Raw genomic sequence first — 24,186 nt, forward strand, 5'->3', positions numbered from 1 at the left:
AGTTATTAAATATTAAAATATTGAATGTAATCGAAGCCATCTAATGTATATTATTTGGTCAAAATACATTCTATACCAAATGGTATATGGGTGACATTAATCATTATATACCATTGGTTAATGCCAATTTATATTACCAATAATTATAAATATAAATAATAAATATTTGATTTAATAAAAATTTGATTAATAATGGATTAGATGGGATCTGGACAAGAAGCTGCTTCGTAGTATACAAACGGTTCAAACCAATAAGCTATGGGGAAAGTCTCTGAGCAATTCTCGCCGAAAGGGCGCACGGGAAATCCGATGAAATATCAAGATCTAATCTGTGCGTAGTACATTTGGATCTTCATATCATCCATGCCGTCATCCATTCAGTCAATGCAGCTAATGAAAAACATTTACAAAATAGAGCTTATCCATGTACCAGATCCCATCAAAAAACTACAAATACACACAATAATACAAATACATAAATGATAAAAGTGTATTAGCTTGGAATTCTCTGTGTACATGCTGAAATTTAAGCAGAGGGGAAGGTCTGAGGAGCCAGATTCGACTGCAAAGTCAAGTACAGAAATGTATACAACGCCCATCAGAAAACAGCGCAAGCATGAAAGAAGGCGTTTTGGCCAATCACTTAGTCTAATTTCCAAGACAATTGTAACTTAATTCAGACTACTCAATACACTTTTAATCAATATATATAATATATAGAGTATTTATAAATTATTCAAAGTAATGTGATGTTTATGATGTTTACGCCGAGTTATTTTAGGAAAAAATGAAATATAATGATTTAACAGAGAATTGGTATTGGTAAAGTTTAGTGTAAGAGCAATTCTATAAATACTCTCACGATCAAAATCAACAAGTTGTCTAATAATCTCAAGAGATAAAATATCAATAGATTTAATCAACTGATTAGTTGATTGATTGGTTGATTGAATTAGAGAAAAGATTTCAAAAGATGATGTTAAATTTGGTATAGATTGACCTTTACAATCAAAGTTAATTAAACACTGAGAAGCCTTTGAAATAAAGTCAAGGTCAGAACTGGTGATGTTAATTCGATGAAAAAGCTTTAGAAATAAAGAGTGAACATTGTTATCATCAGTGGTGAAGCTTAGTAGTTTACAAGTGTTTTGAGAAGCAGAAGGAACAAGAACTTGAAGTCGATAAAAAGAGTTCAGAGTCCTGATACTAGTGAGAATAGAGTCCATGAAAATGTTCTCGAGTGATTTAATAAAAGGAGATTTAACAGGTGTGTAGTTTGAAGAAATTTGATAAATTAAATCAATAGTGTTGAAACAATATTTATAAAGCCTTTCTAGAAGCGAAGGTATACGAGTGGTGATCTCAGTGATAGGATTAGTTTGATTTGGAGAGGGAGACTGGGTATCAGATACATCAGTTCCATACAAATCAAAATGGCTCAAGTGTAATATAGAATTACAAATCAACTTGATTGTAGAAGAAATTGAACAAAAGTCATGAAGAAGTTTAGAACTTTCAGCGCTTTTAAAGAGCCCAGATGATAAAAAAGTACCAAGTTCATAAGAATTCTCATGATTAAAAGAGATTGAATCATTAACAATAGATTTCAAAAAAGTATTAATTAATTTATTATTAGTTAAATTGTTAGTTGTAGTTGAACTATTATTAGTTGAGCTGTTAATTAAAAGTTTAGGGTCAATTGAGTTGAAAAAATTGAGCCTTGAAATAAAATCCATACTATTACAGTAAGTAATGAAAAGATTAGAAATGCAATTATGGAAATCAGAATTAGAATACTTGAAGTAGCTCAAATAATTGGAAATTCTGGATAAAGTCTTCAAGTCCAATTCACATATGGGTTCAGAATCAGAAGATTTGTTAGTGGGTATTAAGTCTTTAATTTTATCAAATAAAGTGGAGTTTTGGTTCTCAGAATTTTGAGTTAATGGAGTGGCGTTTATGAGTTTAGTGACTTTAAGTCCAACCTTGTCAACCAAGTCACAAGAGTAAACATTTTGTTTATAATAACAATATAAAAGTTGATGAATGTCGTCAAATGAAAGTTTATCAATATCATCAACAAACTCCCTAGACAACAAACGAAGTAAATCCCTATCATAATAATTCACCTTCACAATACTACACAAACAAGATAATAAATCCTTAATATCAATAACATCCCTAACTTCACGAATCTTCTCACCTAAACAAATATATTCACTAAAATATAAACAAATAAATTAACTAGTTAATAGATACAGATTTGTTTCCAGAAGTATGAATCACACATGAAATTATCAGAAGCATATGAACAAGCATATAAGAGCTCAGAATGAGAGTAATAGGCAGGTTCGCCGAGAATCTTAAAATATTCATGAGGAAGACTCAGTTTCTGGAATGGACCACGCTTAGAAGAGTGGCGGTGGAGGTAGGATTTCCGAAGTGAGAGTAATTTTAGATTACCAATACAGTCATTGAAACTCCCAGTAATGAAAAGAGGCCTTTCAGTCTGAGAAAGAACAGAGTTCCTAACAGTATAATACTTTGTGCGATTTTGAGCATATTTGGTACGATTCAGGAGCTTTAAACTAATTTCCTGAGAACTCATAATAATGAATAATATAATATTCTACAAAATAGAAAATATTAGAAAATTAGGTGAATTTGTATAATTGTGTGGAATCTACACATGGAATGGAAGGTTAGTTAATTTAATTAAATAAAATGAAAACGTATAAAAATTAATTAACCAAATTTAAAAATATTATGATAAATGTGATTATAAGACTGATTCTTCTCAAATGTGTAATAATCAGAAATTCTAAGAGTTTTATCATCAACAATTCACTCAAGGTATTTTTAAACTATTTTTTATAATTATTAATGTATGGGATTGGAAACTGATTTTAGGAATTGAGGAATCTTCATATATATCCATTAAATATACAATTTAAAACCCAGTATGGAAAAAGACCACATGGAACAAGTTCAATTAAAAGATATGGAGGAAGTTATGTACAGGAACTGACAAGAGAAAGATGTAGACTCTACAAAAGTAATGTTCTCAGAGATGCCAGAATGCTTTTTATCAGAAACATTGATGTAGAAATCACCCCCGACGCTCTTGATAATTTCTTTCAATACATTTACGGGCCATTGACTAGTAGGACAAGACTAGTTTTAGATGAAACCACAGGTACCAAACTATGCTCAGTTTCTTTTAGGACGTCATAAAGGATATGGCTATGTCAAGTTCTCAACACCAGATATCGCAACAAGGACTCTTTTAGCACTTAATGGAACAAGATTGGGGGATAAACGAGTCTACTTTAGTGAAGTGTTGTATGAGCTTACCGACGAATGGAAGAAAAAGAAAAATAAAGTTACAAATAAACAAACTCATACAACAGTGAATAAGGATAACTACAGAGTAGCATTTACACCAACTGATTAAAATCCCTTAGATGTTTAATTGTAATTTCTACACTTTCCATTACAAGTTTATCCCAAATTCCTACATCTAATTGATAAATTAGTGTTAAAATACCATTGGTATTAACTACATGAGTTTTAAGAGGACTTTTGAGTAGTCTTTGGTTGATCCAGGTCTTTTGCCTCTGAGAATACTGCCAAGTTTTAGACTCCAGAACAGTTGCACATTTCTGTAGTAATTCCTCAGAAGGTTCCTCAATAAAACCAGATTCATCAATTAGTAAAGGTATCAGTTCCTTATATGCTAAAATATGAGTTTTTAGTTCAATATTGATACGAACCGATGCTTTGGAAAATCCCTTTCCTTGTATTTAAATTCTTGTTAGATTCTAGGAATTTTTAGTTTATATTCTGAATACCTTTTAGTTCAAGGAGTTCTTTACACTCTTTTATGATTCCAGACTAAATAACACTATCAAAATAGTTTATTTACCTTGAGCATTGATTTAACCCTTTCTCTAATTCTTGACCTTTGAATTTCAGGGTCAGATTTTAAACATAAAATCAATGCATCATATCTAATCAAATTATTTAACAATTTGTGGTTAATGTGTAAATAAAAAATTTTCTAATAAATTTATATAATTACCTAATTCCTTCTTTATCTTTTTGGGTTTTACGAAGTTTAATTAGTTCAGTATGAGTAATTCCTTGTGAATGATAAATATCTAAACTTCTTATTATCCGTTTCCGGTCATTTCTATGTAATTGGTTAGCCCTCTCAGGGTCAATTTTATTCAACAAATTGTAAAGAGTTTGAGTGTCAAATTGGTCAAAATAATCTTCTAAACTCTCAGAATCTAACGAATTATATACAAACATTGTTATCAATGTTTAAATGTGCAATTACTGTTGTTGTCGGAATCCATGACTGATGGCCATAAAAGTGCTTCTATATATAAATTAGTACCTCCAACAATCACTGGTAACTTGTTCTGGGAAAAAAGAAGATTTAGCTAAAAACTTGTTAAAATCAATTCAGAATACCGATTCTGAGCAGTCCTTAACGAACATAGAAACATTATAATCTTGAGTAGGATCAACGAAATTTAAGAGGTGATGAGGTATTAAACTCAATTCATCTTCAGAAGGTTTTGCAGTTCCAATATTAAACCCTTTATAAACCTATAAATTGATTATATATTCAATATTAATAGAATCTGGTTTAGAATCAAACCTGCATTGAATCTGAATTAATTATCTCAGCGTTTATGTTAAAATCGTTCAATTTTTTACAAAAATCGATGCTGAACTTAGTCTTCCCACTAGCGGTACTTCCGACTATAATTACAAGTTTTCTGTTAAAATTAAAACCGTCAGAAATTTTATCATGGTTTTCCATTCCATAAATTAAATATTTATTAAAATGTGTAACATAAGAATCCACAACATTAATATGATTAAAAATTATAATATTTTACTATTTAGGTATTTTATTTTTTAGATCATTCCTCTTGATGTTCAATTTTTTTATTTTCCATTTCCATCTTTTCCTTTTTATTAAATGTTCCCTTATTTGCCTCCTCTACTATTCCACTATATTGTGATATTACTCTGCTAACAGCCTGGTGTAATTCATCTGCGATCATTTCATGTTGAGCCTAAAATCACCAATATTTCAATATTATTTCACCTTCATCAAGTTCAAGTACATGTTTAGTATTTTATTCCTTGCCTAAATATTGTTATAGTATAATTTCATACTAATTTCTCAGAAACATCTCTTTTCTTTTCCATATTCATTACATAATCCTCAACAGTTGGATATCTAAACCATTTAATTTGAATGTGTAAAAATTAATTTAAATGTGTAAAATAAGAAATGTGTAAGATAAGAATGTGTAAATTATCTCTTGGAATGACTAGTATAAATATTAATTTATTACGGTATGTCTGATTGTCCTATTTTTACATTTAATTGACGTTTTTCAGATAAGTCTTCAGCTTGAGTTTGTAGAAATGATACTGGATTAGTGTAATTATGATTCATATTGAGCGTATTCCGTTGATCAAATTGTTTAAAAGCAGTTTTTAGTTTCTAAATTAAAATTTAATCATGTTAAATACCTCAGTCTCAATTAAATAAGGGTTAAGTTGTAGTTGTAACATCTTTTGAAGTTCTAAAATATTAATTTCTAATCCCATTTCTTACCAATTAGAGTAACTTGAGTTAATTGCTCAAATTCTTTAGATTCTTGATAAAAAGCTTGGATTTCCTCATCATTTCTCGCTTGTTCAATTTGGTCCTAAAATTTATTACCATAATTAGAGAACTAACCATTTTCTCCTTTATGGATGGATCCGGAGGATCAACTTCACTCATCTAACAATTTAAATTTAATCATCAAAGTACCATAACCCTCACTGAACTTGGCACATAGGCCTCATCAGTTTGTAGAAATGAAACTCCATTAAACCTAAAAATTATTTTCTTTATTATTTTTTTACTTTGATTTATCATTTTTATGAGCGTATTTGGACAATAATTCCGCTATTAATTCCTTATTGTCAAAAACAGATAAGCTCTAAATGTCATTCATATTATAAATTTAAGAACTAACATCATTTATTACGGTCTTTATTTTCTCTCTAGAGTTCATTAAAGCGTTGTTGTACTCCTGCTCAAGTCTCGACATCATACCCTAAATATTCATAATAAACAACACATCCTAACCTCTTCAAGTTCAATGCGATTTGATTCCAGTAACTTTATTTCCTCCTCAACTTGAGGTAGTGGCTATATACAAATTAGTTGAATTTATATACAGGTATGCAGGTGATTAACTTACGTTCTCAGGAGGAGCGAGTTTGATTTCAATTGACGGCATACTCTTTGAGTCCTTTACGAAATCAGTTTCCCAGAACCCCCAAACCTAAAATATTATATTTAACTGATAAAAATCAATAGTATTTATACACACATTTTCCGATGTGTAGCCAGTGTAAAAAATCATAAAAATTATTTTGAAAATTATAATATACATTCTTTAACAAGATAATAAATTTTACAAAATTAAATTACATTATGAAAATTAAGTTATGATACATTTTCAAAAGTTATTTTCAAATGTGTGATGTCGTTGAACCACCCATGGAGGATTCTCACTAAATTGGGTCTCCAGATAAAATTCACTTATAAACTTGGACAAGTATTTTTTTCGCTCGAAATCTAATTTGATTAGGTTTTATAAATCTAAAACTTGCCTGTAGATTTTTGTTTCCAAACTTTAGCAGGAATGAAACGAACTCTCCAACCCAAATCCCTCATAATAAGTTGTTTCCTAAATTAATAAAATCTTTAATTATTCATTAAGGCTTACAGTGATATTGTTGGCAAGGAATCCTCTGATTCAGGGTATTCATCCCTAAAAAACATGACTTATTTAATGTTTTAAACCTTTCATATCTCATTTCAATTACCATATTAGTATTTTTTAAAATTATTGGACTGTATATATGCCCTGAAATCCATATTTTCTAAGATTTAATACCTGTTATTCCTGAAAAATATTCTACGTTTAAACTATCCATTATCGATTTAACTTGAGTAATTTCCTTCGATTCTTCTTTTATTCCACATTTTAACTTAAGTTTAGGTGAAATTAGCTTTAAATATTTTACAAAGTTTTCAATTTCAGTAGTGAAATGCTCTTGAAGATACGAGTGGTAAAATTCTATAGCATAAAATACATTTATAAGTTTTAACTGAACATAAACATCAGCAGATAACCTAAAATTATCAAGAAAGTCTACACATCCAAATGTTGAAATTTTATCTTTATGATTTAGGAGGAGTAGATAATAAAATGTATCCACTGATAGAAAAGGATCTTCTTGGTAATTTTTGGACAAAATTGACAAAATTCTATCAAAGAAATTGGATTCCGTTTTATATTTAGTATATAGCATCCCCTTTACAAGGGAATTTAGTTCATTTAGCCTGAGTTCATGAGTACTTTGAGATAAATAGTAAATTAAATTTCTGGATAAGCTGGGACTGAACCCATTCTTTTCATGTAAATTTATCAATTTTGATAAATGAACATTGTTAATATGGTTTAAAGAATCATGAAGAGAGGATAGAAGATTAATGTTCCTGGTTGCGATATAGAATCTTCTAATCATAATCTAAGAAGGTATAAAAATTCTATTTATAATTAAAAACATTTTTCAATTTTATTAAAATAAACAATGGGCAAGGTATTATTTAGTTTAAAACATCATAATATTATAATTGCCTAACACACTGTAGATTAGATATAATAATCTCATCATAAATTTTAAATCGGCATTTTAATGATGTTATAATGAATATTTTTTTATCAAACAATAATAATGGTCCAGTTTCTCTGATTTATAAACTTATTTTTCTAATTATATTTGTAACATATTTTCCTCAAAAAATCCAGTGTTTTATTAAAAATTTTGACTCGAACATTAAATTTAATAATAAATATTATGGTTTATTGAATTTAAACCTTGAAAATTTTAATAGAAGGACATTTGAACCATCGTTTCGACTCCAAAGTCGTACTTCAATTGAAACCGTTATACATACTGCTGATTATAAAAATTATGATCCCAACTGTATAAAATATCACAAAGCTAACTATTGGAGAGAAAAGTCAGATGAGGAATTACACGAAGTATTCTATCTAACACATTAATAATCTATATTATCCAACACATTAATAATAATTGTAGGAAATTAGGAAGATTCGAAAAGTATTAGTGAAAATAGAAGAATGCATAAAAGTTAAAGATCCTACACTTTTGCCGGATTCAAAGAAAAATGCAAAAAGAACCCAAGCACAGCTGTTGTTTATACTCCACGAACGTCACTTAAATTCTTTGAGAAATTCACAAAAAGCCACAAAAAACTCAAATATTAATAAATAATTTTAAAATGAAAATTTCATATAATATATATTACATTTTAAACAACTTTTTAAAGATAAAAATCCATGAACCAAGATCCAACCGTATCAAGCGGATTTCACATAAAATCGGATAAAGATGGGTGAAAGAAAGAGATTTAAATTTCAGTCATCCTCTAAAATCGCAAAATCCCTGATACTTTCTGCATACGATGATATAGTTACATTTTCATCAAAAGGTATTCTAATAAATCCAGTTATACCTATCCTTCCATATAAAAAAATAACTAATAATTAATTGTAGACGAAAATGGACCACCCAGATGCTTTAAAGTTACTTTAACAAATATCTTGAAGGTAAAAGATGTTCTCAAGTTTCAAAAAGAGCTCAGAGAGCTTCAAAAATCAGAGTTTTTTCTAAATCTAGATTCTTTTGGTGATTTAAATGAAAAAGACTCCGAATATTTCCAAAAACCAATTGAAACGCTGCTTAATTGTTCAAAAGAATCATCTCCAGTTGAGCTGGACTATCTATGTAGGATTATGGCAGCATATTTCAAGGTAATTCTAGTAAAACAATTAATTTAACTTTAGGATTTTGGAAATAAAGAGGGTTTGAAAGTACCATTTGATGATTTGCTTGAAATTATTGAGTTGAACACGAACCTAAACTCTAAGCCAATTTTCACATTTATCTTAACATACTTCAAGTAAGTTTAAGAAACAATAATTTAGTTAGAGTACAAACGAGTTATATTTTGAATAATGTGGAGGTTGTTTTAAAGGATTTTATGCAATGGCTAAATTCAAGTAATCATCTTATAAAGAGATTGTCGATGGAGTCTTTGGGAATGCTACTGAGAAGAGCAACAATACCGATCATAAAGCAAGTTGTAACACTATGTATAAGCACGTAAGTTATAAGGTAGATTAATTAAGGTAGGGATGGGTCTGAGAAGATTATCTTTTCAATAATTCAAAATATCGATGGAAATTTCACAAGTAAAGTCAAGACATTGTTCACGTTCATGTTTGAGGATCTCATACCAAACAGAAGTGTATATCTTGAAAAGGTATCAGAAAATATCAGAAAAACAATACTACTCATGTCAACACACGCAAAGGACAGTAAAGTAGATATATCATGGCTAAAAAATCTATACCAAACAAATCTGGAAAAATTATCACAAGCCACTTGTAGAATAGATTTTAAATCAATTTGCATAGTCTTGGAGTTGGAACTAGAAATGCTAATGACATTCAATGAGACCAAATTTACGACTGTTAAAAGTTACCCACTGATTACAGATGGAGAATATTTTAGTATCATGTTAACTGACTTTCTAGTACCTCTACTCAGGTTCTCAAACATAAGTGGGAGATCACAATTGTTCGATGATATATGTAGTTATCTCCTTAGGGCAGTTCGTTCAAATACAGACTCAACTAAGATAGTAGATCGAGATTTCAGCTTGTTTCTAACTAACGTTGACCATAATTTGGTGGGAATGAACAATATAAATTCGTTTCTATCCCTGTTTGAATGGCGACTAAAAACAAATAATTTGGGACAGGTGTCACATATATTATTGGTATTCTCAAGAATATTGCATAACAAGGATATATTTCACCCGCTAATTGTAAACCCCTCAATACTAAAAAGAGTATTAGAGTGTATAGACTCACTACTGACAGAGATGGAACAAGAGATAATTAATACAGACTCATTTTTGAATCTGTTTGGAATAATCTATGGTTTGTCATTCATCAACAAGGTTAGAATTAAGTCGAAAGCCTCTAAAATTGAGAATGCAGATCATTTGATGGAAAGGATACTGTCACAGGTTTTAAAAGGCCTTGAAAATTCACATGACCCAAGAGTTTTGTTTAAAATTTATATAATCGGATTTGAGTTGTTAAATAAAGATAAGAGTGCGTGGATTGAGAAATTAATTTCAGTTTCATCGATGTTGGATTTGTTTGGCAATTATTTTTTGCTGGAGTTTTTAGTTACAAATTTCAACGACAAAGTGGATTCAATACTGGAGTTGGTCATGACGAAGCTGCCAAATGAGAATGAATTTCTGAGAATTAACGCAATTAAGCTGGTTCAACTGCATTATAAGTTAAACTCCAGTGTGACTAACTATTTAAATCAGTTATTGGAGCTGGAAATGATGCCAAACGATATTGAAAGCGCAAGGAAAAAGTGTACATTAATGTCAAGAGTTGTAAATTTAATTGATTTCGAGTCAATAAAGGGAGGAGAATATCATCTGTTTATTATTCTGATTAAGAAGATTTTACTGAGCCAGTACTATGTTAAGTTCTCACCACTGTGGGAAGGTGCATACAATGCAAATATACTATTAATTTCTAAATTGAAGGGTTATGAAAAGTCACTAAAAGCAACATGGGACTTGTACATGGAAAATTTGAAGATGGAAGATTTTAGACATTTAAGATTAGAAGAATTTAATGATAAAATTTTAGAATCAGCCCTGAATTATGTATCAAGAGAGAGGACTGATCCCATCACCATCCAGTTTCACCTACTCAAGGTTGCATTTGAAATTATATCAGCAGTAAAGGATAGGGAGCAGAAATTTGAAGATTTAATAAAATACACACTGGAACAGTTTGAAAAGAATAGTGATTTCCTTAAAAATCCTCTGTGTACACTTAGTGAACTTTTCACGAAGTTTAATAGGGAAGTTTACAGAGATGAGCTTTTTGAATCATGCATAACTGCGGGTTTGAAGTCTAAGGACCCAAAAATCCGTGAAGCAAGCCTAGTTATTATTTCAAAAAGGCATAAAATTGATGTAAAAAGACTTTCAGATATGTGTACGGGGAACTTTCAGCAGATATCAGCCTTGACTAAAAAGTACGAATACTCAGAAATGGAATTCGAGACTATAGAGGACAGAAAAAACTTGAATTTGTCAATTGGAATAGAAATTAGACTTTTGGTACCAAGAATATATCAATACTCAAATGTATCACATGGAAACTCATTTGTTGATTATTTTTTAAATTTTGACAGAAAGTATGTAAATTTACTAATTATGGAGTTGTTGCCAGTCAAGTATTCGAGTTTATTTAGAGAGAAGGATGACGAGGAATTCAATTGGATGGTCGAACAATTAATTACAAGTGTGGAAAATAATTTTCATTTACCAAATGTCTTGACGACATTAAATTTGATAATTAAAAGACTAGTTAATCATTTGAGACCACAGAGTGTAAAGATAATGGAGTTTTGTTGTTTACTTCTAGAAGAAAACCATGAATTCAAGTCCGCAGACTCTAGAATTATAGTTGAACGTACATTTAAAATCATAATTGAGCTAGTGAGAGTATTTGGAACAGGTCATTTTATTGCCGTATTTTTACGGTATTCTAAAATAATAGTTGAACTAGTTAAGATAATTGGGCTTGATTTCGTTTTAATATGCACATCTGAGATGGATACTATGTCAGAATTTTGTACAAGAGTTGTTAAGGAACTTTTCCCGTCAGTTTTTGACTCAAAGTTGTCCAGAAAACATTTAATGTTGGCAAATAACATATATAATCTGTATGCAAATCATCTGAAAAGGAACAATATTGAGGAAAATAGTGAAATGAAAACATTGATGATAAGTTCATCAGAAGCATTGTTAGACTCGATGTGTAGTTCAGGGAAGTATGAATGTAACCTTTTGTCATACATTGTACTCTTGAATCTTAATAATGAGGTACAAAACAAGGCTTTATCGATATTCATCAAATCATTGCCAACAAGAACTGAAATGAACAGATCACTAAGACTGAACTCGAAAAATGATTTAGAACTGTGGAAAAGAATATTAAATTCATTGGAATCATGTATATCGTTATTGGATCCAAGTGATACAGAGTCACTGGAAAATATTTGGGAGTTTGTAAACAACGTGTTATCAATGGTGCCAGATAACAAATGTAGAAATTATGCATCTTCACTAATAACGAAAATACCATCAAAAGGTAATTTTGGATTTTTTAATAATAATGTAGATGAAGGAGTAGGATACATAGGTGAAAAGCTATGTCTGATGAACAAAGAATCAGTTGAGTTGAGGTTAGATTTGGACCAGAACGTGGAAATCATCTCAGAGATAATAGAAGTTTTGGATAACAAAATGTCACTCAGGTGTATTAATTCACTATTGACACATTCATTATTTTTGTTGTGGAACCACCAAGGTGATCCAGGAGTAAGGAGGTCTGTGGCAGCAATGTCATTTAAAGTTCTTGAAATTGTTAAGTTTAGGTTAACGGAATCTATATGTCTAGACTATGGCAAATATTCTGAACCGACATATCTATTGTCAAATACGTTGTTCCCATTCATACGTCGGTGTCTGGGAGGAAACTCAGAGGACTCGTTAATATGCCTATGTCTTGAGATTTTAGAGCATTATGTGAGGTTATTTTCCTCAGTGCTGGGTTCAAACCCGGTTTTGTTTTCAGATTTACACTCGGATTTGTTGTTGAACCCTGTTGTGGGAGATTATCTCCATAGTATGAGAGAGTTGCAGAAGTTTAAGAGGTCAAAAGGTTTGAGGAGTTTACAAACACTGGTTGAGTCGAATTGTTTTACAAATAATACTCTATTGAAGCTTATCATTCCACTATGTACCCAGTACCTAACTCAAAGGAACACAGTTAGGAATTTGGCTCTATCTGAAGCATCCAAACAGTCTATGATTACATCATGTGAACGTTTACCAGCTCATTCCTTCGTAAAGATACTCAAAAGGCTCTTGAAAATATATGATTCCTCTAAACTAACAATGGTGTTACAGATTTTCGCATCAATCACAAAGTTGAAGGTTGGAGAGTTGTATTCATATAACATGGCTGGGATAAGTACAGGAGGATCAGAAAATTTCAGCACTAGAGTGGAGCCATTTAAAGATACGCTTAAAATAGGTCTAATATTATCCAAGTTGAAGAAGATGAGCGTTGTCCAAGGAAAGAAGAAGCAGGGAGATGTGCCAGTGGTAGAAGTGTTCGAGTGTATAGGTTGGTTGCTTCAATATTACCCTGAATCTATAATAAACAAGGAGCTGATACTACACACGAGAGTCCTGGCAAAGTTTCTGATATCGAGAAATAGGGATGTTAGAAGGTTGGCAAGGATATCACTAATCAACTTGGCAAAACCATTTAAAACAAAGTATATTGATGTCTTTATAAGGGAGTTGTTCACAAACATGACGAAAGGATATAAGTGTTCAGTGCTGATTTTTACAATTTACTCGATTTTAAATAAAGTCCTTGATGAAGAGAATATACTGACCCCAACTAATCAGCTTAAGCTTTTGTACACAATGATATTGGACGAGATATCCAGAGTCCAGGAAAAAGATGACTCAAAATCAAAGATAGATGAGGCAAGGCATCCGAAATCATCACAACTGATTTCGCTAATTTCACAGCTTTCAACCTTGGAAGTGGTTGAGCAGAATTTCACCTTCCTGTACTCACTTTTAAATGGAAAGTTATCGAGCCACAAGCTGAGTCTTTTGGAATATTCAGATAAGTTTTTGAGGAAAATTAATGAATTGATAGTTTCAGCAACATCAGGAGTTATAAATAACAAAAATATAGACAAGACGACAGTTTGCTTTAAGATATTCATGACGATGTTACCGAAGGTGAGAGGGATTGAAGATAACATTTCCAAGTTTCCAAAAGAGATAGTTGAGCTTTATAGAAAATATTTATCCAGGCCCGATTACATTCTGAGTGATTATTTCGAACTATCAAAGCCAGAAGCTAAATTACCAGAGGATGAGATTGTGAAAAAAGGTTATTTCTCAAAGTTGACTGAAAGATTTACAATCATGCCAGGTGCGTCCACTGGAAGGTCACTAGAATCATCCATGAAGAAACCTGGGTTTGAAAATCATATCTTCGCACCTCTATTTGTAAATTCATCGATTCGTCTATTCGGAAACATAGTCTCTTCAACTAATTTATCGAATAAAATGGAAGATAATTTTAATTTATCAAATAAATTGGAAAATGGTCTAGAGTGTGAAACTAGGTATCGTCTTTGTGAGTTTAGTGTTTTGGTGAGTTTCCTTAGCGAGGAGGTAATTCTTCAAAAATCAAGCTGTAGTTGTATGCTAAAGATGTGTAAGTCGAGGCCCGAGTTAATTGAGGATTTCGGGCTAGTCTTGGCCATAAATCTAGTTGAAAGGATGGGATCACTGGACATGGTGGGTTCAGAAGAGCTTGCAAAGGACCACATAAAACTCATATCACTATTCTTCAGTGATAAGTATTTGGATAAGTTAGAAGAAGCGTGGGAAATGTCCAGAAGAAATGGGAAGTTAATAGAGTGTTTGTTGTTGCAAATTGAGACTAATTTGAACAGACCGAGACTCCATACGTCACTCTTGAAACTCTTGGTAACATTGATGCAATCGACGGTAAGAACAAACACATATACCGTAACATCAGCTAACGCAAACAATATATTATCCAATGAAAAATTCTCAACACAGAAAATGAACGAAAAATTGTTAAATGGCCATAAACATAGGGAAATAAATGGAATAGATAAGGAAAATTTAAGTGTATATTTTAATAAAGAGTTTTACAAGGTAACCTACGAAGTAATGATCAGAATGTTAAAAGGGAATATATCAACAAGGTCAATATCAGCAGTATCAAAAGTAGTGGCATACTCATTTATACTCCTGCCAATGGATGAAAACATGAGATCTAAGAGATTTGCACTTTTACTCAAACACGTCAACTCGCCAGACCCACAAGTCAGACTAGTGACTATCAAAACACTCATTATCATCATGGTAACTTTAATATATATATATATAATTAAAAATACTTCATAATTGTTTAGAGGGAATTGTCAAGTCCAGTGGTTTGGAAAAGATATGCAAATTTGGTGGTGGTGGCAGTCCTGCCACAACTGGTCTCGGAAGATGATACGAGTTGCAGAAAACTGTTACAAATACTAGTAACAAACATTTGGACAACTGGAACAAGAGAAAACAAAAATGAACTTTTGGATATGGTATCACACTTTGTAAGGAAAATGAAGAGTCACGTGCAACTGGCATTCTCATTTTTTGTGTACTTGGCACTCAAGAATGAAAAATCACTACATAACATTAATAAACTGAATTTGAAACACTTGGAAAGTTTTATAGATGAAATCAATATCGATCACTGGCAAAACTGTTACTATTGGTTAAAGCTCTTGGAACACCTGCTCACAATACAATTTGAACTCAATAGAGAGCCTGCCTCCAAAATATGGAACTTTGTACTAAATTCAGGTCTCACATCACAACACCCATGGGTACTTGCATCTAGTCTCAGGATTTTAGCTCAAGTTTTACCCACCAAAAAAGTTCAAGAGTTAATACCCAACTTTAGTACTAGAGTTTTCATTTTGCTAAAGTCAAGTTTCAGAAACTTATCTACTTACCTTGGATCAATAGAAAGACACAGAAAGTTGGAACAGGCAACTCAACAAGTATTCATAAATTGTGTAAATGTTTTGAAACAATCCAAAGATAAATCACTTGAGAGGCTCACGTCCAAGTTATGTTACATTCTGAGGTGTAACCTGGGAAGAAAGTCAGAATGTACCCATAGAATAAGTGTAATTTTGGAAATTTTCTCACATCTGGCAACTATTGAGATCATATATGCACCAAGGAACCGAGTTATGCTCCTAAAACTCATGATTGCACTCTTCAGAGTTGCACACACGAAACCTCCAGGAATCAGTCACAAGCTAAAGAATAGGAAGGAACAGGATACGAAACATGCTGATAAGGCTTCAGGTGTTTTAGAAAACATTGAAACCTGGTTCAATGAAAACAATATGGCACTGGAGTACCTTAAGCTCCTAAGTTTCGCAAGGAACTTTGTCCTGAAATCAAGACTAGTTAAAAAGAAGCACACGGCAATTTCAGTAGTTACAAATACAAGGATTGCAGCACTCAAGAAACTAAAGAAAAATAAACTAAAGAGGAAAAGATTAACATCTAAAGCCTACAAATTAGAAACTAGAGCCTAGAGAATGAAAAGATTGTTCCATCATGTATGCGGTACCAGTCAAGACTAGAATATCGCCATTCTTGCAGCATTCAACGAACGCATTGTATAAAACTTTGTCAAAATCATCTATTCATGATATATTATATATATTTATATACCTAAAACTTCATTTGAGTAGTTAAATCCGCTCGACTCTGTGGAACAAATTAGTCTTGTCTTATCGAGGCCGGATTTAAGAATTTTCTTTGCACTGAAAATTTATTCATATATATATATAGTAGTTACTCTGGATGTAAATCGACTTTATCCAAATCAGAATCCACATCTTTTAGTGTTCGACAATATGAGTGGTTTACATCAAGGTAGAAAATCTCAATTGACCGTCTTGAATCTTTATTTAGAAATGACACAAGAGGGTTGAAAATACTCAAGGTCCTATTTAACGAAATTGCAACACAAAAAACAGCATTCCCACCATAAACCTTGAACAAATCCTAAAATTCTCAAGTTAAAATTTAAAAAATTACTGAACATAGCCTATTGATTGCAGTATTGTTATGGGCAATGTCAAGAACAACAGCCTTTGGAATACCAAATTCGTTCAATTTAGGAACTAGTGATGGGTATTTAGACAAAACATGGTTCTTTACCGCTTCACACTCTTGTTTGGAAAGTATTTTCATTCTCATTTTAAGCCTTGAACTGAGTGCCGAAATGTTAGCCACTCCCAATCCCAAGGCTTCTTCGACAACTAGCCTGGAACATAATTAAAAGCGGTTTCATGTAAAGGAATACCTGGAAGTTTCTGTATTCTCCTCATCAAAGGATTCAAAGTCTTTCTTGTTATTCTTTATTACCCTAGCTCCGACTTCCCTAGCCTTGTTCTCAAAAATCTCATCTTTATGGCAGTTTGGTCCCAGAACCACAACTGATCCTCTCTTTATGGTCCCGGCTTTCTGCAGGGCTATTTCATCCAGAGTTTTTCCAAGGATCTCCATATGGTCGTAGCCTACGTTTGCTGTCAAGATATAGGAAACAAACCAATTGAAGATATAACTACCGCTTTAGTGTTAGGTGCAAAGTTAGTAGGGTCAAGAAGTCCTCCTATGCCAGATTCCAGAACAACCCATTCCACCTTTTTTTCAGTAAAATAGACCAAAGATATCAAGAGAATGGTCTATAAGAATTGATTAGAGGTAGAATGGAGAAATCTTACGGAGAAGAAATGAATTGGCATATCCCCAACAACTGAGAAGATATAATCAGTTATCCTAACAAAGTCTCGTTTTGGAATCTGTACACATTGAACTCTAACCCTTTCAGTATACTCAAAAATATGCGGAGATGTGAACAAGCCGACCTTTAGTCCTGAAATTATATAATTATTAACGAATTACCATCATACCTAGTGAAATTAGGCATTTTGAGACCTTGAATGCCACGGAAGACTTTCCATTTGTTCCGCTAACATGAATTATATTAAATTGGTCGGTTTTAATCCCTAGAAGATTGATGCACTTGAGGAAGTTATCTTGTTTTGTCGATTTGGACAGGATGCTGTTTATGCATCTTTTGAATTCGGAATCTTCTTCATCTACCATTTTAATACAAGCAAATAATTTACATATGATATAATACAAAAATTAAAAAATTATTAATATTTGACTAATTATGGTTGTGTTGATGTCTCATTCGCAGCGACTTCACTACCATCATATCCCTTATTTTCGTGAGAGCGGACGCAGAATACCAGCCTTTAAATATATTTTAGCCTCTAGTTGCTTACCTGTAGCTTTTGAGCATTCGTTGTTTAAAATTCCAGCCGAAAAATCCGTTGAGTTTACTATATTCTGGATCCCGGCGTCGCATATATCACATAATTGGTACAATTGTGAAGGTCTGTTAGACGGGATCAAGAAATGTACTTCGGGATTTGGAGTTATAACTTCATTGGAAAGTTCTCCATAGGTCTTCTCCTTATCTATATTAAGTTCTTGACCAAGATTTTCTGAGTTTGACAGTGAGCGTCTTCCTGTCTTCCATGAAATTGTTCTATAGTGTGGATCTCTAAAATCAATGGTCTGAAAAAATTAATAAATCAAACTGGATACTTGATAGAATCTAGAGTTTCTATCCTTTCTGGGATCATATCCTAGTTTACACATACATCCTCTCCATGGACCATCTAAATACTCTTATTACAAACTCTTTACCTGAGAATATATAACAGATTCTTGAAAATGATGTTCTCTTCTTCCAGTTGGAGTATCCTGTGGGTAAAAACTCGTCCAACGCACTTCTCAACCATAATTTTCTTTTATTAAACAAGTTTTCCAAATAACTCATCAACGTTGGGTCTAAAAATTTTGGTTCTAGATTTAATTACCTGGAGATGGTAGAGCAAGATTTAGTGGAGTTAGTGGTACATTTACATCTTCAAAACGAGCTACTGAACTGAATATTGAGCCAGAAGAGTATTTTTTCACTTTCTGGCTCGTGGAAGATGTAGACCCACTTGACAAACTCTTATTAAACAATTGGTCTATCATATCGATTTTGGTGAAAATTGGTGGAGGGATATTTGGAACATTCGAAACTAGTTTTTCTCCAACCAGTTCTCCAGCTACTACAGGTTGTAGACTTAGGTGAAGGAAGTCCGAAGGGTGTGAAAATGAAAAGTAATCTACAACCGGTCCCAACAAATCTATAGTACATTTTCCGGACTTCCAGAGTTTTGCTTTTGCGACTAATTTACAGGGTATATTATCTTCATATGTGTTGGCTGGTACGAAGCTACTTGTTGAGTCAATTCCAAACCTTAATATAAGTTGTTCTGAATTAAAAATAAATAAATTTATAAAACCCATACCTGATTTTTCTCCATTTAAAACCGAGCGTAGACCTTCTTTTCCTCCGATTGCTCTTAGAATCTCATCTCCGTTTGAACTACAATAACATTATATGTAATATCGAAAATACTCGGGAGAAATTACTCCTGGAACGGCCACAACAACAAATTTCATTAAAATTTAATTCACATCATGGTTATTCTTAAAAATAAAAATACAGAGTGGAATCAATTATAAAGCATGATATCAAAAATATTCAGGGTAAAATTACAAATAAAATAAAAATAAATAGACAAATGAAAAGAATATTATTTAAAATTAAATATAACAATGAAAAAATGTCTTTAAATATTAGAATTATGTATATTTAATCTTTTTGATTCCCCATTTGTCTTGGATGATGTGTATACTTCCACAAATTATTTTTTCTTTTACACATTTGGATTATTTCTTTCATTTCTATCCCTAAACTTATATATTTTCTGTTCCTAATGTTAAAATTTAAAATTTCTAATATGTATGGTTTAATTAACATCTAAAACTATAATATATTTCTTTAAACTATTCTTTTTATTTAACACATCAATAAAAATACAGATGGAAGGATTTAAGTTTTTAGTATCTATTTTAATTTTTAAATTAATATCTGTTGTTTGTTGTTTAGAAGACCACATTTTGAATTTGACTTACGTTTGTCTTCATAATTCCGAATGTCATTTAACATTTAAATTTGATTATAAACCCGAAATAATATACATAGCCCGTCATGGACAGTGTACTGGACCAAAAACTGTTGGTAAAATTGTTCTCGATCTTATTGAATTACAAGATGTGCCACCCGGTATATCACAACCACCGTTAAAGTATTTTAAAGCAATTTTTAAGGTCGATACTAGAGAATCTAAGGGAACCATATGTCTATTCAAAACAGCTGATGCATCCTCTCCTTTAGATGTGAGATTTATTCAATTTTATGATGTTTCCTACTTTTATTCAATAGACGATAATAACTATTTGGGAATGATTTTGGATAAATACTTTCAAGAAAATATAGATCTAGTGGTTTCTAATAAGTATGAATATGGAAATCCTACGAACACTAGTAATTTTATATCTTGTGATGATAAAATGGTTTCATACTTCCATTTAAACAATGTTATAGAACAATCCAAGCCATTTACTGATGTTTTCATATTTCTTTTATTCAAGTCACAGACTACCCATCCTACATTTTTGTACCAAACATCTGTATTTAATCACAGTAATATATTGTCATTTGATCATAAAGTAGTCGACAAGCAAATTATCGCAGAAATAAAATTCCAAAATCCAGAATCTTTTAAACAAAATGAAAATTCTCTGTTTGGTGATAATAAAATTTTCTTAAGCGCTCAGTCTACAGAAGATATTGACGGACTCGAATCCAAATGTGGAGGTGAAAACTTACAATGGAGAGTACAAAACTTACCTTATAAAATATCCGATAGTGGAATTATATTTTTACTTCCATTGGATCTTTATGGGAAAACAGTAAGAATATGTGCTTCATTCACAGTTGATAAGTCAGAAGATTACAAAATACCACTATATTCTTTTGAAGTGAATGATAAGACCTCTGGATACTTTAAAAATGTATTTTATTCAAACCCATTGGGAATAACTGAAATTAAGTTAAATTCAGATTTTCATCCTCTGAGCGAAATAATGTTAGTCCATGCCTGTGATCTAGTTAGTGTTTCTGTATATCCCAGGTCAATATTTGATACAAGTAAATGCTATAGTACTAGTGACCATAAAATAGCCAATAATAAGCTCCTGACAAAATATAATTCAAATTTTTCTTATAATCCAGAAGAGTTATACCGTTCATTATACTACAAAGATATTCTTTTTGATGATTTTATTCCTCACAAACCTGTATACCTACCGGATAAGAGTGTGGTCTCAGAATCTGGAACCAAGTGGATTAAAAATGGTATGTTTTTACCAAGACTATACTTGGATAACCTTCATCCATACTTGTTGGTAGCATGTGACCGTTGGAAACATCCATTTTGCTTTACACAAGATGACTTTGATTCAATCATTGGAATAGTTTTCCCATCGAAAAGAAGTTTTTTAGAATTTACAGCTAAATGGGAAAATGAAGATATGATAGTTGAAATAAAAACTAATTCTTCAGAACAATTTCTAGTCAAACTAATTATGTCGAGAAATATGCAATATACAGACTACCAATCAATATGCAATGGAAGAAGAGGAGTTTATCCAGATTCATATAATAAAAGAAGTGAGGACTCCTGGAATTATTATAAAAACACTTTTAAGGGATTGAAACTAGGGAAAATATATTACGTCTGCCTAATAAATCTTAAGGTACACAATAAACTAACAAAAAAGTTTAATGAAATATATTCAACCCAAGGTAACTCGGATTATTCTGGAGTAGATTGTAATCCAAAATTTGAAATATCATGGGATTTTATAGGAGTAATTAATACCCAAACACCCCTTTCTGGCACACATTTTATAATTAATAGACATGGTAGTGTATCTAAGATAATTTTTCCAACCACAGGATTCCTAGATGAGTCAAATTTTGTTAGGTTTTTCTTGTCAAATGACCTCTCAGCCAATTGTAAAATACTAAAACCAACAGAATTAACACCATTAACTACATCTAAGAACGAGTACTCAAGTTTCATAACAATTGTTAAAGAACATTACTCATATAAAGACATAATGAAAGAATCTACAAAACCTGAAGGATTTTGGCTCCCTGATGATGGAAGTCATTGGATATCATTTGGAAATTATATTAGTTATTTTGGTGAATTTGAGCAAAACGAAAATTTTTACAAGGTATGTGCATGTGTAGATGGAGCATGCTATTTCGCAGGAAATGCAATTGAATCTAAAATGGAGTCTTTTGAACTGAACCAAATTGTCAAGTCCAATGATTTTTATGATAGATTTATATATGGAACTAATATTTGCTTTTATAATAGAAGAAAATTTTCATGTTTTTCACAAACAGATGATCTTGAAACTTCATTCAAATATGATGTCAAATTTGTTGTTCCTCAAGTCCAAATCAACCATTTATCATTTGACGAAGAAAATGAAGTCTTGTGCTTATTATCACCAAATTCAGTATATGTATTCGAAAATGAACCAGAACCTAAAATTATCATTGAAGGAATCAACAACATGGAAATGATGTTCTCATTTTCAGATGTAACATTTTTCGTATGTCCAGAACATATTCATATTTCTGTGGGTGAATCTAGTATTGGACACTTGATAAGTACTAAAAAAGCTGGACCAAAACTAAAAGCCAAAGAAACTATAGTATTCAGTGAAGATATTAACAAGTTGGATTCTATAAAAATTCCAGTAACTGATGATATCAACAATGTACATATTTATAGGGAGCATGACAACTTTTATTCATGTTTTCTGATAAATGAACATTTGTTTTTGGAATATTACAAAATTGATATTGATTTTAAAAATAAATCACATTTCGCACAAAAGATAGATGTCATTGACGTTAAAGAGTATTTCCCTGAAGTAACGCATGGAGTTAGGTTAAACGTATCAACCAGACTCTTGGCCAATCAAGAAAAGTTTATTATTTTTCTAAGTCATCAAGAGTTTGATGAAATCAGAGTTTTTTTCCTAGTTGATAAACAAATAAAATACTATTCAAGTGTAAGAAGTATTCCTGGAACCATAGATTTCATAACAACAAAAACCCATATTATGTCGTTGAACGTCATTTTGTTTGAAGATCAGTTTTCTGAATATGTTATTCAGATAGAGTACGACAACCTTCTTGAAGTAACAGTAAAATATCCAAAACTTACTGAACTCCAGTTCAAAAATGATTATTCATTCTTACCAGAAGTAACAAATGGAGTTCCATTGAAGTTTTACATATTTGAGTATATTGAAGACGAAAATGTTTTGGAGGAAGAGATACAGGAAACTGGATTAAAATTGAACCGAAAAACTGGAGAAATTTTCGGTACCTCTCGTTTTAACGGTGAAGTTGAAGTAATGCTTCATGTAGATTTTCTACTAGGAAAGACAACAGTACTTCTAAAACTACTTTCGAGGTGTCCCCTAGGACACCAGTATTCACCACCATTTAGAGAATGTGCTGAATGCGGGTTAGGATATTATAGACATAAACTATCCCTAGATACTTGTTTAAGATGTGATGAGTATATGGCTAATACAACAACAAAAAATTACGGTTCAACTAGTCCTCTAGATTGTGTTTGCAAACCTGGATTTTATAGCTCTACTAAAGCATGTCTAATGTGCCCAGAAGGAAAGTATAATGACGAACTAGGTGCAATTTCTTGTGATAAAACATGTCTACCCAATCAAATTAGTTCTGTGGTAGGCGCTTCGTCACGTGAAGAACTAAAATGTACTTGTGTTGAGGGTTACTTTAATAAGAATGGATGGTGCGAGGAATGTTACCAAGGAACTTATTGTCCAGGGAATAATGTCGTTTATACCTGTCCAGAAAATACATCTACAATAGGTCCTGGAAGCAAATCAATAAATGACTGCCTATGTAACCCAGGCTATGAATTCTTAGAAGAAGGTTGCAAACCATGTAATATTCACTCATATAAATCAACCATTTCAAATGATAAATGCACTTTGTGCTCTGCAGACACTCCAGACGATGTATATTCATACTCTAAAAACCCAGGATCCACTAGTAAAGATCAATGCATATATTGTATGCCTGGCTATTACCATAACGGAAAATCTTGCGTTCACTGTCCAGATAAATCCTTCTGTAAAGGAGCTAATTTCGCTCCAATTTCATGTGGAGCTAACTCTATAGTTAAGAAAGGTATTTAAAATCCTAAATATTT

General features: G+C 31.8%; 10 protein-coding genes across 10 annotated transcripts, besides 2 other annotated features; 4 read left to right on the top strand and 6 right to left on the bottom strand.

The window, feature by feature from the left end:
* Nucleotides 1-725: 725 nt before the first annotated feature.
* Nucleotides 726-2,608, bottom strand: TA20740 (uncharacterized protein; the record flags this gene model as incomplete). Its single annotated transcript, XM_949214.1, has 2 exons — nucleotides 726-2,203; nucleotides 2,260-2,608. 2 exons carry the CDS (start codon nucleotides 2,606-2,608, stop codon nucleotides 726-728), a joined length of 1,827 nt encoding a protein of 608 aa, XP_954307.1.
* Nucleotides 2,609-2,766: 158 nt separating this feature from the next.
* On the top strand, nucleotides 2,767-3,454 carry TA20745 (uncharacterized protein; the record flags this gene model as incomplete). Its single annotated transcript, XM_949215.1, has 3 exons — nucleotides 2,767-2,853; nucleotides 2,911-3,196; nucleotides 3,225-3,454. 3 exons carry the CDS (start codon nucleotides 2,767-2,769, stop codon nucleotides 3,452-3,454), a joined length of 603 nt encoding a protein of 200 aa, XP_954308.1.
* Nucleotides 3,438-4,834, bottom strand: TA20750 (trna delta (2)-isopentenylpyrophosphate transferase, putative; the record flags this gene model as incomplete). Its single annotated transcript, XM_949216.1, has 8 exons — nucleotides 3,438-3,736; nucleotides 3,852-3,894; nucleotides 3,926-4,010; nucleotides 4,082-4,292; nucleotides 4,343-4,448; nucleotides 4,480-4,617; nucleotides 4,670-4,773; nucleotides 4,807-4,834. 8 exons carry the CDS (start codon nucleotides 4,832-4,834, stop codon nucleotides 3,438-3,440), a joined length of 1,014 nt encoding a protein of 337 aa, XP_954309.1.
* A 103-nt stretch (nucleotides 4,835-4,937) lies between these two features.
* On the bottom strand, nucleotides 4,938-6,446 carry TA20755 (uncharacterized protein; the record flags this gene model as incomplete). The annotated part of the gene is made up of 13 exons (XM_949217.1): nucleotides 4,938-5,093; nucleotides 5,126-5,167; nucleotides 5,197-5,260; nucleotides 5,379-5,530; nucleotides 5,560-5,612; nucleotides 5,645-5,738; nucleotides 5,771-5,815; nucleotides 5,846-5,909; nucleotides 5,941-6,017; nucleotides 6,054-6,134; nucleotides 6,167-6,229; nucleotides 6,282-6,365; nucleotides 6,414-6,446. 13 exons carry the CDS (start codon nucleotides 6,444-6,446, stop codon nucleotides 4,938-4,940), a joined length of 1,008 nt encoding a protein of 335 aa, XP_954310.1.
* Nucleotides 6,447-6,969: 523 nt separating this feature from the next.
* Nucleotides 6,970-7,617, bottom strand: TA20760 (uncharacterized protein; the record flags this gene model as incomplete). The annotated part of the gene is made up of 1 exon (XM_949218.1): nucleotides 6,970-7,617. The coding sequence occupies one exon, from the start codon at nucleotides 7,615-7,617 to the stop codon at nucleotides 6,970-6,972; it is 648 nt and encodes a 215-aa protein (XP_954311.1).
* A 182-nt stretch (nucleotides 7,618-7,799) lies between these two features.
* On the top strand, nucleotides 7,800-8,391 carry TA20765 (uncharacterized protein; the record flags this gene model as incomplete). Its single annotated transcript, XM_949219.1, has 2 exons — nucleotides 7,800-8,138; nucleotides 8,197-8,391. The coding sequence occupies 2 exons, from the start codon at nucleotides 7,800-7,802 to the stop codon at nucleotides 8,389-8,391; spliced, it is 534 nt and encodes a 177-aa protein (XP_954312.1).
* Nucleotides 7,836-7,889: a sequence feature (1 probable transmembrane helix predicted for TA20765 by TMHMM2.0 at aa 13-30).
* A 117-nt stretch (nucleotides 8,392-8,508) lies between the features above and the next one.
* Nucleotides 8,509-16,455, top strand: TA20770 (uncharacterized protein; the record flags this gene model as incomplete). The annotated part of the gene is made up of 6 exons (XM_949220.1): nucleotides 8,509-8,608; nucleotides 8,674-8,930; nucleotides 8,964-9,079; nucleotides 9,109-9,282; nucleotides 9,313-15,217; nucleotides 15,268-16,455. The coding sequence occupies 6 exons, from the start codon at nucleotides 8,509-8,511 to the stop codon at nucleotides 16,453-16,455; spliced, it is 7,740 nt and encodes a 2,579-aa protein (XP_954313.1).
* A 131-nt stretch (nucleotides 16,456-16,586) lies between these two features.
* TA20775 (dihydrofolate synthase/folylpolyglutamate synthase, putative) lies at nucleotides 16,587-18,037 on the bottom strand (the record flags this gene model as incomplete). The annotated part of the gene is made up of 7 exons (XM_949221.1): nucleotides 16,587-16,686; nucleotides 16,722-16,930; nucleotides 16,964-17,192; nucleotides 17,232-17,445; nucleotides 17,478-17,613; nucleotides 17,653-17,804; nucleotides 17,842-18,037. The coding sequence occupies 7 exons, from the start codon at nucleotides 18,035-18,037 to the stop codon at nucleotides 16,587-16,589; spliced, it is 1,236 nt and encodes a 411-aa protein (XP_954314.1).
* Nucleotides 18,038-18,157: 120 nt separating this feature from the next.
* Nucleotides 18,158-19,459, bottom strand: TA20780 (uncharacterized protein; the record flags this gene model as incomplete). The annotated part of the gene is made up of 6 exons (XM_949222.1): nucleotides 18,158-18,517; nucleotides 18,548-18,621; nucleotides 18,650-18,793; nucleotides 18,823-19,269; nucleotides 19,306-19,382; nucleotides 19,416-19,459. The coding sequence occupies 6 exons, from the start codon at nucleotides 19,457-19,459 to the stop codon at nucleotides 18,158-18,160; spliced, it is 1,146 nt and encodes a 381-aa protein (XP_954315.1).
* Nucleotides 19,460-19,882: 423 nt separating this feature from the next.
* Nucleotides 19,883-19,945: a sequence feature (Signal peptide predicted for TA20781 by SignalP 2.0 HMM (Signal peptide probability 0.932, signal anchor probability 0.000) with cleavage site probability 0.797 between residues 21 and 22).
* TA20781 (cysteine repeat modular protein) lies at nucleotides 19,883-24,172 on the top strand (the record flags this gene model as incomplete). Its single annotated transcript, XM_949223.1, has 1 exon — nucleotides 19,883-24,172. One exon carries the CDS (start codon nucleotides 19,883-19,885, stop codon nucleotides 24,170-24,172), a length of 4,290 nt encoding a protein of 1,429 aa, XP_954316.1.
* Between the last annotated feature and the right edge of the window lie 14 nt (nucleotides 24,173-24,186).

This window comes from Theileria annulata, chromosome 1, assembly GCF_000003225.4.
Source record: "Theileria annulata chromosome 1, complete sequence, *** SEQUENCING IN PROGRESS ***".
Lineage (NCBI taxonomy): Eukaryota > Apicomplexa > Aconoidasida > Piroplasmida > Theileriidae > Theileria > Theileria annulata.